Source organism: Rattus rattus, chromosome 4 (genome assembly GCF_011064425.1).
Source record: "Rattus rattus isolate New Zealand chromosome 4, Rrattus_CSIRO_v1, whole genome shotgun sequence".
Lineage (NCBI taxonomy): Eukaryota > Metazoa > Chordata > Mammalia > Rodentia > Muridae > Rattus > Rattus rattus.
Window position 1 is genome coordinate 39,545,192 of NC_046157.1, and position 12,571 is coordinate 39,557,762.

Consider the following 12,571-nt stretch of genomic DNA (forward strand, 5'->3'; position numbering starts at 1 on the left):
TGCTTTACTACCCAGTACACGGCATTAATGTCCCTCCCTCTTGAATGGCAGTGGGACTTAGCTACATATAATCATGTGTTTCACTACTTATCTAACACAAGTTAATTATAAAGCCCCCTCTCTGTGACACTAATATCAGCCACTTCTAATTCTCTTCAGCCTCACCTTTCACGTCATTACTCAAACTGCTTCTTTTTCTCCTGAATATCTTTGCACAAGTCTCCCAGCCTCTTCCAGGTTGAATCAATCCATGATCTTACTGCCCTCTTCTTCTTAGACCACCTCACCCTCCAATGCCTATTTCCATGTGATTACACCAGTATTCATATGTCTAACCCAGTTTCTCTTAGCTCTAACCTGGGCACCACACTGCCTATGAGGCACTATAGGCATCTCTGTTTCCCAAGTACTAACATCTTAAGGTACCCAAAATTGACAGCGCTTTCTCTTACACCATCATATGGGTTCTCTCTCTCTCTCTGCTTTGCTGTTCACAAATTTCACACACCTACATAGCCCTCGCAGTAGCAAATAGGCCCTTTCTGCCGGATGATGCTCATTGTTTCCCGCCCTCCAGGGCTCTGCTGCGCTGTCAAATAACTTTGTAGGACAGGATACAGGACAAAGCTCTCTTGGGTCTCCTAACATGTGGCTAACATGAGAAACTGTCACGTACTCATTTCTGAACAACCCCAGGGGTTCAGGTTATCTTTTGTGATTTCTCTTTTATTCCCCTCACCCCAACATCTCACAGCTACTCAACTCCTGAGATGTAATTCTCAGATGTAACTCCCAAACAGGCTCCCTATACCAACTTTATAAAATTATCTGAAACGAGGCAACAAGCAGGCAAATGTGATTCATATCCTTAGAGAAAAGGTGAAGAGACCCACAGCAGATGAAGAATACACCTCTAAATTCTCCAGATATTCAGAGTATGATCTTTATGCTCTTGATGTTCTAAAAGGATTAAAACTAACACAGTGGCTTTTAGTGATCTCGAAATGTGATGTGTTTTCTGATGTTACTTATAGCATGTCCTCCTTTATACCTTACTGCATCAGCCAGAACTTCCGTTCCCCTCTGTAACATCAGTCTGTCTAAAGAGGCTACAGTGAAAAGTAATCAAAACATTAAAAAGCATTTTTTTCAAAATGAAAAACATGTAAATTATTAAAATGTTTTCTGCTTAATTACATTTCTGTTGCTGTAACAAAAAACCACTATGATGAAGGCTACTTATCGTAGAAACTGTCTAATTGGCCTACAGTTTTAGCAGACTAGTGGTTGTGATTGAAGAATGAAGGCATAGCAGTAGGAATGGCTGACAACTCACGTCTTAATCTACAAGTAGGAGGCACAGAGAGACACTGGTAATGATTCGAGTCTTTTTGAAACCACAGAGCTCACCCCCACTGACGCACCTCTTCCAACAAAGCCACACCTCCTAATAGTTCACAAACAACCCCGTCTACAAGTCTGTGAAGGCTTTTCTCACTCAGACTATCACACTTTCTTTCCAAACTCCCCATGAGAGAACTCTACTAAAACAATGGTGGAAAAATGAAAACTTTTAAAATATTCAACAGTCTGAGCATAGCCAGAAGCCTTGCTCAAGAGAACTCAAGTATATTAGCAATCTGAGTCCTCAGAGAGTCATTCTTAGGCTACTGGTGAACTAAAAAAAAATCTAAACACAGAGAACAATACCTGTGTATGAACAAACTGCACAGAAAAACTAGCTGAATAAGTAAAACGTTAGTGGTTTTCTTCATAGAATGACATTTTTATCCATTCTTCTTTCCCTTCCAACTCATATTTTCCATGACAAGCACTTGTTACTTTCATATTCAGAGAAATAAAGCAACATTTGAAGTATATGCTAATAGGTTCTCCCTCACCATAATAAAATAGCTGTGTCCACAGTAGGCCTAAGGTCCATTTTTTTGAGCCAAAGCCCCGTGGTGGAATAAACAGAAGCTTTCAACTGAGTCATCTTTCTTCTTTTTCCAAATAAATAAGTAAGCCTGCCCACTAAGTATTTTAATGGTATGCACACATGGGCAAACAGCTGGCAACAAGACAGCAGGCTTTCATCTCACCGCCCAGGAAGGGTATTTGAGGCACATGTGAAAAGCACCAAAAGCAGAATTTTCCAATATTTCCTTAATGATGAAAGGTAGCTCTCTAAAGGCAGGAAGAACACTGAAATGTTTGGTTTTTAATCAATGCACCAGGTAAGGAAGCAAAAAAAAGGTTATCTTGAAACTACAGCAATTAACCTGCCTATGTCCACCACTTAGCAGAATTAGTTTATCTGCCAAACTCAATCTGCTGGGGCTCTCCTAACTTTTTAAATGTGAACCAGAGCAGTGTGCAGACTAGATTATTGAGCAGCATGTCAAGAAAACACTGCTAGTGTCCACTACATTTGGTCTTTCCTAACTGGATATTAGATTGGGTTTTTGATCCTTTTTAACTGACAAGTGTATTGTTTCTCACTCTCTTTATGTCCAAAATGTTAAACTTTGTAACTTAAAATGCACAACCACACTAGGTAGCCACTGGAGGTTATTATTAGCAAATGCCACTAATATAATTAAATAGCAAGTATTAAATAAAAGGCCAGCCTTTGGACCTTATGATAATCTAAAATGGTAATTGTATGCATTAGTGATGCTCTGACAATGACGCACTCAATTTTTTAAAATCTGAAGTGACCTTTTCTACAATTTCTTAGCAAAAATGGAAAGAAGCTGCAATTAGAGTAGCAGGACCATGTTATCATCATCCATCTTCCTTCAATCCAAAACAGTAGGAGATTCCAGAGAGAAAGTTCTTTAATTGAAACTAATTCCTATTGACCTCCAGCAACTTCAGCAAAGCTCAAAATAACAGATAATAGGATAATTAATGCTTTAATCTCATAACAAAAGAATATTGAGCCTGTTAGAATTGCTCGTCTCCTTCTTGGAATTTATCTAATTTTGTTTTCCTTAAGTCAAAACAACTGCCTGGAGATAGAAGAAACATGTCTAGTCCAAAAATGTGCTTGCTATTTCCAGCAAGACAAAATGCAACTGAGGAATAAAATGTAAAACACAAAGGTTGTGTTAAAATCTGAAAGGTGCTTCTTTCCATTGCATGGTGCTGTGTTATTTATCACACATTGAAGGCCACTTGTACTTAGTGAAATACATTAGGACTACATAAATCCACGCCTCTGAGGACACTCTGCTTCGGTAGTGCTTAGCACATGACTGCAGTGTGCAGTAAGAGAGGACAAGTATAAGATGTCCTCACCCTACATGTTTACTTTGAAATAATAACTACTTCAATTCACGCCTACGAGAGATTAAGAATTTGGATCGAGCTAGTCACCGAGTAATGAACAGTATGAATAATGAATAATATGAAAAGAATTCTGAAAGCAAAAACTGCCTGGAAACTGCTAAATGGGATTCCTTTGAGAGACAGATCACATGTGGACGAACGAGAAGAAAGGCTGAATGTTAATCGCAGTTCTGGCCCCTAGTTCATGTTTGGTTTGCTTATCTTCTACTTCTTATTTAAATTTAAAAGGCATCTAATTTTTAAAATAAAAAAGGCATCCTCCATTTGGGAAAGTTTTGCCTTCATACTACCCCTCTTCCTCCATGATACAAAAATTTAGGAATTGACTTAGATGAAGAAAAAAAGAGGAGGATGGTTCTCAGCAAATACCCAGGAAGAAGCTAGAGAAGTGTAGTTGAGTTCAGTTGATGTAGTTGAGTTCTGTCTGGTTAAGGTCCAAGTCTTTACAATCAGCCTCAAAAGTCTAGACACCCTGCTCTCCCACACCATTCTTCATGCAAGCAATGGCCAGCCCTAGTGTGCTAGCCATCTGTACTGCCTCATTTATATGAGACAGATGACAGGCAAGCCAGGAGAAATTACTTGTATAGGCTACAAATGTGTGTAGGATACAAAGAAGACTTTTCAGTAGATTCTCAGAAGCCTAAAGCTATGCAAAATTGCAAAAGTCAAAATTATATCCAATATTTTAAACTTTCTAATATATATTACCATGAAGGACAAAACACTGGTGTGTTTTGAGCTCACTTTGAATCCAAAGATCTCATGGTTCTTAATGCTTTTGTTTCTCTGTATTAACCTAGAACTTAACATAAAAAATTAATTAAGCTTTAGCGTGGTAAAATTATGGTCCTCCCAATTTACTCTAAATCTCTCAAGCATTTACACAATGGGGCTTCTATCTTTCTGTCCATGTTCCTCAAGAAGTGCCAGATCTTTTCAAGCTACTTGACTCTTTCCAAAGGTCTCCAGAAGATGCCAGCAAAAGAAAACATTTAAGTTCTATTTATGTTTTCCTCTGTGGTTCAGATAATGCATATGGCATGCTGTCTTTTCCCCTTCTGCTTAAAAAAAATCAAGCAAAGGAATTACAAAGTTCAGAGAAAGTGTCCAAAATGTATGTCCAGACTGGATTTTCATTTTGGAAAAATGAATAGTCTGCCATTTTCCTATGGAACTCAAGGAGATTCTCCTCAAATTTTCCATTTTTACAAGCTATAATATGGGTGTATATTTTTTTTTTCAATGAACAGCATTTTATCTTTAAGAGACATTTCAGTTTACCATTAGCAAAATACATCAAAAATATATTAAGGCACTAAAATAAATACATAGTACTACATTGTCAATGAATGGAGACGTCATGAGGTGTACTGAATGAGTCGTGATGAAGATTATTTTAGCTTTGACAGTGCATAGTAATCTAACCAGTCGATTATGACATGTGCAATCAGACAGTATTTCTCTGTCTATCTCATCTGCAAGATAAGACAACTGACCATGACGGTTCTGGAGCAATGACTGGGTCAAACTGTATTCTCCTGAGATGTTCACTTTAAGTTTTGCTTCCCTTGGCAGTTTATTCTCAGAATCAACCTGCAATAAGGAGTCTACACATTAGCAACTTTACAACTTTCGAATTTTCAAGTAAAAAGATTCATCAGATGATTATCTTTAAGGAAATCTTTGAGAACATTATTTACAAAAACATTTTCACAGTTTAAAAAAATGCAAGTTATTGCTGATGATAGTCCTGCCTACTGGAGCATCTCCCTGGCATGTGCTCTACATACAAGAAACCCCCACTGTACCTTCTGGTTAATTAGAGATGGAGGCTTTATTTGTAGATACACAAGAGACATTCTTGTGAGAGGCTCCTCATAAGAATACAGAGAACCATTTATCAGTTATAACTATGTAAATAGGAAGGTTTCAGGATAGGCCTATATGAAACATTTCCTTAGAGATTCCTAAACATGTTAACAATCAAAAGTTTCTGCTTATATCTGAAAAATAAAACCATTGATTTTACTATCCCCTTTTTGTTAGGACATTATTTATATTGCTAAAAAGGGCTCTGATAGTGATGTGTAAACTTTATGGACAGATATTTAATTTTCTATCGTATACCTGCTGATTTTCTAGATAAGGGCAAATGAAGGTGCTCCCCGTCATTCTCTATTCCACGGGCCACCCAAAATACAAAGTCCGGCATATGGAAGACTGGGAGCTAGGGAAGAAAGCATCGTTAAGACGGGACTGCAGAAGAAAGGGCTGAAAAAGGAAGGACATCTGGTGTGTACATAGGCTCCTCCCGTTATTCCTGAGTCTTACCTAAAACCTCATTCACTTTCCAGCCCTGCCTCACCTGTGGATGGGAGGCAAGGCAAGGTTATGCCAGGAGAAGTTTGCTTAAAGAGGGACAGCCTGAGTAAACTTGGGAGGATGATGAAGCTGAAGTGTGGAAACTACTTGGGTGGAGCATATAGGGTGGACTTAGAATTCCTGCATTTACACTAACACCTCTGTGTCACTCAAGATTCCAAGTGCAGTTGGCACCCATCTCAGTGACACACAATGCTTGGACAGGGCAGGAATAGACTTTATTTTAACAGACTCTCATTCTGTAGCCCAAGCTGGTCTTGACCTCATGGTAATCCTTCTGCCTCAGCTTCTTAAGTTCCAATGTGAACTCCCATGTTTGGCCAGGTATTGGCCCTTGGGAAGGACTCCTAAATGATCCTTTGTCAAACTGTCTTTCCTAATCATATAGTTATATGTCTTTTTTATTCCCACAAATGAAAACTGCTGTCTTCATAAGAGACCATAAGCTATGTGATAATGCAGAAACAGTTGTGAATCCTTGTCTTCATGAAGTCAGACATTACATTTTTAGAGAAAAGGAAATACAATGCTACCTTTCTAGATAAATCCATCCTTTGGAAAATTATCATTTAGTTTAATTTTTAAAAATATAATACACATGATGCTTTGTCTGCATGTACGCCTATGTATAACCAAACCTCAGAAGAGGAGTTGAGTATTTTTGAGCAGGAGTTTCAGATGGCTGCATGACCACCTGTGAGCTGGAAATTGAATCTACATTTACAGAAAGGACACCCAAAATGCTGAGCCAGCTCTCAGGGTGTAAAGCTGTTACTATCACGTTTGCTCGTTGCTCAGGCTGACACGAACGCCTGTGCTCCTTCCCTCTCGGCTCGGTGTGAGCTGGAGCTGCAGGGCACGCACCGCTGCAGGCAGTTTCAGAGTTGATTGTAAATGAGTAAAGATCTGAAAACTTTGATTTTTTTTCTAGACAGGGTTTCTCTATGTAACCCTGGAAGTTAGCTCTGTAAGACAGGCTGTCCTTGAACTCAGAAATCCTCCTGCCTCTGCCTCCAAAGTGCTGGAATTAAAGGCATGCTCTGCCACTACCACCCGGCTTTGGTCAATTTTTTTGTGTGTGCTTTTACATTACAAATTTAAAGGATATTTTTGTACTGCTAGGGATTGACAGAACCTAGAGTCTCATGTATTCATGGCATATGCTCTCTACCACTGAACTACGTTCCCAGCCCATAAAATTACTTATAGAAAGTATAGAAAACTGTGTAGACAGATTAATATTAATATTACATTAAGCTACACAATTTTATTCCTAGAAGAGTATACATCTTCGATACTGTTGCCAAATGAATATTTGAGTATCTCTTGCCATCACAGAATAAAAACTGGAAAGCTGGGGGTTGGGGATTTAGCTCAATGGTAGAGCGCTTGCCTAGCAAGCGCAAGGCCCTGGGTTCGGTCCCCAGCTCTGGGGAGAAAAAAACAAAACAAAACAAAACAACCTGGAAAGCTCCGAGAAGCACAGGCAATATAATAATTACATTGATGCTTTAATATGTCATGTATAGTATTTTAATGTATTGCTATTTAAAAGTGAGAGCCATTTATATAAATATCTGCTGTTTCAAAATACTTGAGTGCTTGTTGAGTTAGCTAACTGACTACTCTGCTAACTTAGACCACAGCTATTTAATAAATATGGGTTAACTCAATTTTTTCTGAATAGCCTGTCTGAGAAAAGTGTACTGACTCTGGGTTACAGTCATGTCACTCTCTTTAGCTTGTGATGTTTGAACCCCCCCTAAGGATTAAGAAGCCCTCAAACCACAACTTTGGTCATACTGACTTCTATCTCTCACTTCAGCATGTATGATTCCAACCATCATTTCTCTCAGTCTCTCAAAAATAAAAACTATCAGAGTTTTCTAAAAGGTTCGGCAGTTTTTTGGAGTCTCTGAATGATTACAGCATTCTGCAAATCTGCTTCTTCCAATGTGAGCGTCTCATCCAGAAATCTGAGGAAAGGAAGAGCTGTTGCCAGGGCAAAGGGAGGGCTTCTCTGAGTTCCTTGGTATTTTTCAATGAAGTCTTTGATGTGGCTCACCCTATGAGAAACGTTAAATCTTTGGACAGTCCTTTCCCCGTTGGCTAACCAGATCTGGATCCTGGTGATGGGCTCCAAGTTGTTCAGTGAAACAGCAGACAAAGTGCTTTTATTGTCAACTTCAATACTCTTTGCTTTAGAAACGATTCTTGGTGTAGCACTTCCTAGTCTGTGGCCCTGTCCTGAGAAGGGTTGGAACACAGGCTTTGTAGACATACATACTTCATTTTTTTTATCTTCAACTTTAACATCCACCTCATCTTTATCAAAAACTCCCTGTAATTCTGAAGGTAATTCCCCCTTTTTGATGGAGTTCAGAAACTGCTGACTTGCACCATCAGAGTAACTTCTAAAATCATCATTGACAGTGAATCCATTTTTCCACAATTTTATATTTACATCTACCTGTTTCTTCTGTTCAGTGGGGGACAAGCATTTAGCACCAGCCTTCTCTGCTTCCTCAAAAAGGCTGTCAACAAAATATTCACAGTCCTTTTGTGGATTATCATTGAGGGGTTGATTGTCAGGAGGTCCTGTTTCACAAACCCATTCTTCTTTTATACTGTCAAGATTATCTACTTCTTTCATTCTCTTTGTGCTACTCAGGGCGCGGCCCCACGGCCTAGTCCTCAGTCCCCGGGGCCGGCAAGCGCCGCCGCCAGGCTTGCAGCCCCCCTTCAGGAGCGCCGGAAACCCTCTGACCAGCGGCCAACCGCGCAGATCTGACCACCGCCCTCAGGCCGCCCGGCGCGCGCCGGGACGGCTCCGCGACTCCCATGGCTGAAACAGGGAGCGCGCCGGGGCCGTATATTTTTTTTTTTTTAATTTTCTCCATTCTCTATCTGAGCTTTTCTTCGGAGTGCCCTAAAATCTTCCAAACCAAAGCTATTGCCTGGGGTGCTAGCAAGAGCAAGAGAGGGCAATGCCAATGTTGGATGAATAAGTAAGGTTGTTCCTGTTGCACTAAATCTCACCAATAAAGTCTAAACAGAGAGGTCAGTAGACTGGCATGGAAATGAGACCCTCAGTCAATGCCGCCTTTCTATCATATACTTGTTTAAAAGTGTTTTGACCTATGGTTTTTCCTCTACTCCTCACAACAGATCAGGGTCTAGTGGACATGCATCTCATGATGGAAATCTCCATAAGCTGAGCTTTCTCCCTTCAGTAAAACTGGAATGCTCACTCCACAGATGTCACTACCAGATCCTTCTGCCTGATGAAAGATTCAAGGGCTTTGATGACCATGAAAGCATTTTGAAAAGAGTACAAGCATGGCAACTTGGATATGTCCTAGTGGACAGACAGCCTGTTGTGATATCAATGGCCATTGGGCTAAATCCCAATATCAAAACCAAACTAAACACAACCATATATGCATGACGAGATAAAGCATCACTGGCTTCTCCATGTGAGCAAGATTGATATGATAATGGGATGCCATTCATTCATCTAGGATGCTGAATGGCTGCAATAATGGTACAATAAAACTAGCCTTTTTTTTTTTACAGTTTTTCACATCTCACTGGTAAAGAAACATTGGAAGTTATTTGGTATATGAGGAGATAATACTAAAATAGGGGTTGTAGACCTACACATAGTTTCTTTGTAGTCCAGTTGTACAACATCAGGAGAAAATTCAATGACTTTTCCAAGCATCAAAAAATTAAGCAACAACTTCCCCTCTCATATGCTTCACTCCTATGTTTATAATTGGCTTCCACGTTATAAAAGCATTTCATAAGGGAAGAAATTAAATGAATTAATCTTTGTTGTTAAGAATGTGGAGAACACTTAAAATTAATTGATATTCATAATCATTTAACAACTTTTTCTTAACGATGTCTTTGAAAGGAGAATTAGTACCTTCAACTTCACTTTTCAGAGAAGTAACTGAGATGTGGAGGTTTATAAATTAATGCATGTGACAGGACTCGAAAGAATGATCAGTCTCATAAAAATATAATAGTATAGAACCAAGACAAGTCTATATGAGTCTGAATGCATTTCAAGATTTTCTTTTCTTATTCTAAACATTCCCCGTCTTTGTCAAGGTGTCATTTCTTAAATCAAAACCTATGATCTGATGCTTCCAACAGAGAGGAGGGAAGTTATATAAATCATAGAGCAATATTCTCCAACTAAAACTCCACTTTAATTATACACAAAGTGGAGCACTTCGTCTCTCCTACTTTTTTCATTTAAATAAAAATAAGATTTCACTGAATAATTCTATTCTTTCTCATTATGTTTATATTCATTTGTCACCCCAATGACTGGAAGCACATTCACTCTTGTTTTTAATCTGAGGTTAGTGACTACTGTGCTTATGAAAGAAGAAAGTTCAAATATAGATGATGTATTCCTGTTGGCTGCAGCTTTTAAGATCACAGCACCAAATATGAAAATATTATTTTCATATTCACTCTAACAATACTTTTATATAAAAGAATTCCAGGAATATTATCCAGTCTTCTCTATGTGAGTATTATACTGAAAACTAGGAAACTGTCTGGGATGATAACGGAAAGAATTAACTTCTTGAAACCTCTTTCACTAAAATTGATAAAATGCTGATTGCTCAGGCAGATGAACAAAGTATACAAAGCAGGGGAAACACAGACAGCAAGTGGGAGTCCCTGATCTCAGAAATGGACTTTTGTTCTCTTACAGGGCTTCAAGTCTCTGTCATATTTTCTTGACCAAGGAAAAAGCTGGCATTTGTGTTGTTGTTGTTGTTGTCGTTTTTGTTAACAGTTTATCTAGAGTGTACTTGCTAGTTATTGAGATCATTTAGCTAAAAGCAAAGGCACCCTGGGGTAGTGAAAAATAGAGCAAGACTGACAGATCCATGCAGGGACAGAAGAAGTAAGAGTTCTAGAAATTTTCTTCTACATACAGAGCCTGACATGATGCCACAGCCTTTTCTTTTTTCTAAGATTTATTTTTTTTTATATGTGACTACACTGTTGCTGTCTTCAGAACACCAGAAGAGGGCATCAGATCCCATTACAGATGGTTGTGAGCCACCATGTGGTTGGTGGGAATGAACTTAGAACCCCTGGAAGAGCAGTCAGTGCTCTTAACCGCTGAGCCACTCTCCAGCCCCTGACAAGTCCTTTCTACACGCCATTTGGAAGGACACCAGCGCCATGGCCCAACCAGTTCTGGGAAGAAAAGGAACATATAGTTCTTCGTGCCAGAACTGCTTGCGATATGCCAAACTCTATCTCCACAAAGGGAAGTTCCTAAACCAGACAATTTATCATAATCTAACTTAAACTAAAACAAGTTACCTTTGCGCAGGAATTACCCAAAGTGACAGGATACTTCTGGTCTCCATCCACATCCTGGAGTTAACCCTGTGGCACAGCTCCCCTTATTTAAATCCTGCCCCGAGAGAATTGGTCTCTCAGGAATGTTGTCATTCCTAAATTCACAAGGAGACAAACACTTTTACTCCAATAACTGGCCAAGACCACAGGGCAAAGGAACTACAGAACAACTGGGGACAGGATCCTTCCAGTCCCCATCTGTGCCCCAGAAGAGTTAACCCTGTGGTACAGCTCTCCACAATATAATCCTACACACAATTCTGATCTCCCAGGAGTAATGGCATACCTATGATCACAGGATCACAGGCTCACAGGCTCACGTGAAGGATAGTCTCCAGTCAGAGACAGCAAGACCAACTAATATCAGAGATAACCAAAGAGCAAGAGGCAAGGTCAAGAGCATAAACAACAGAAACCAAGGTTATTTGACATCATCAAAAACCAGTTCTCCCACAACAGCAAGTCCTGGATACCAATACACAACAGAAAAGCAAAATTAGGATTTAAAAATCACATCTCATGATGATGATAGAGGATCTTAGGAAGGACATAAATAACTCCCTTAAAGAAATACAGGAGAACACAGGTAAACAGGTAAGAGCCCTTAAAGAGGAAACAGAAAAATCCCTTAAAGAAAACACAACCAAACAGTGAAGGAATTAAACAAAACCATCAAGGATCTAAAGATGGGAATAGAAACAATAAAGAAATCACAAAGAAAGACAACCTTGAAGATAGAAAACCTAGGAAAAAGATCTAGAAACATAGATGTAAGCATCACCAACAGAACTCAGAGATAGAAGAGAGAATCTTGGGTGCAAAAGATACCATAGAAAACATTGACACAATAGTCAAACAAAATGCAAAATGCAAAAGTCTCCTAACCCAAAATATCCAGGAAATAACAGGACAAAATGAGAAGACCAAACCTAAGAATAAAAGAGTGGAAATTTCCAATTTAAAGGGCCAGTAAATATCTGCAACAAAATTATAGAAGAAAACGTCCTAAGCTAAACAAAGAGATGCCCATGAACATAGAAGAAGCCTAGAGAACTACAAATAGACTGGACAAGAAAATAACTTCCTCCTGTCACAAAATAATCAAAACAACAAATGCATAAAGGAGGAACAATAAAAGCACTAAGGGATAAAGTCAAGTAACATATAAAGGAAGACCTATCAGAATAACACCAGACTTTTCACCACAGACCCTAAAAGCAAGAAGATCCTGGGCAGATGAGATACAGATCCTAAGAGAAACTCTCAATTACCATAGATGGAGAAACCAAGATATTCCATGACAAAACCAAATTTATACAGTCTCTTTACATAAATCCAGCCCTACAAAGGATAATAGATGGAAAACTCCAACACAAAGAGGGAAACTACACCCTAGAAAAAGCAAAAAATTAATCTTCTATCAACAAACCCA

General features: G+C 39.0%; 1 protein-coding gene across 1 annotated transcript; it reads right to left on the reverse strand.

The window, feature by feature from the left end:
• Positions 1-7,511: 7,511 nt before the first annotated feature.
• On the reverse strand, positions 7,512-8,439 carry LOC116897915 (UBX domain-containing protein 2A). Its single transcript, XM_032899316.1, has one exon. The coding sequence runs from the start codon at positions 8,390-8,392 to the stop codon at positions 7,616-7,618; it is 777 nt and encodes a 258-aa protein (XP_032755207.1). The 5' UTR covers positions 8,393-8,439; the 3' UTR covers positions 7,512-7,615.
• Between the last annotated feature and the right edge of the window lie 4,132 nt (positions 8,440-12,571).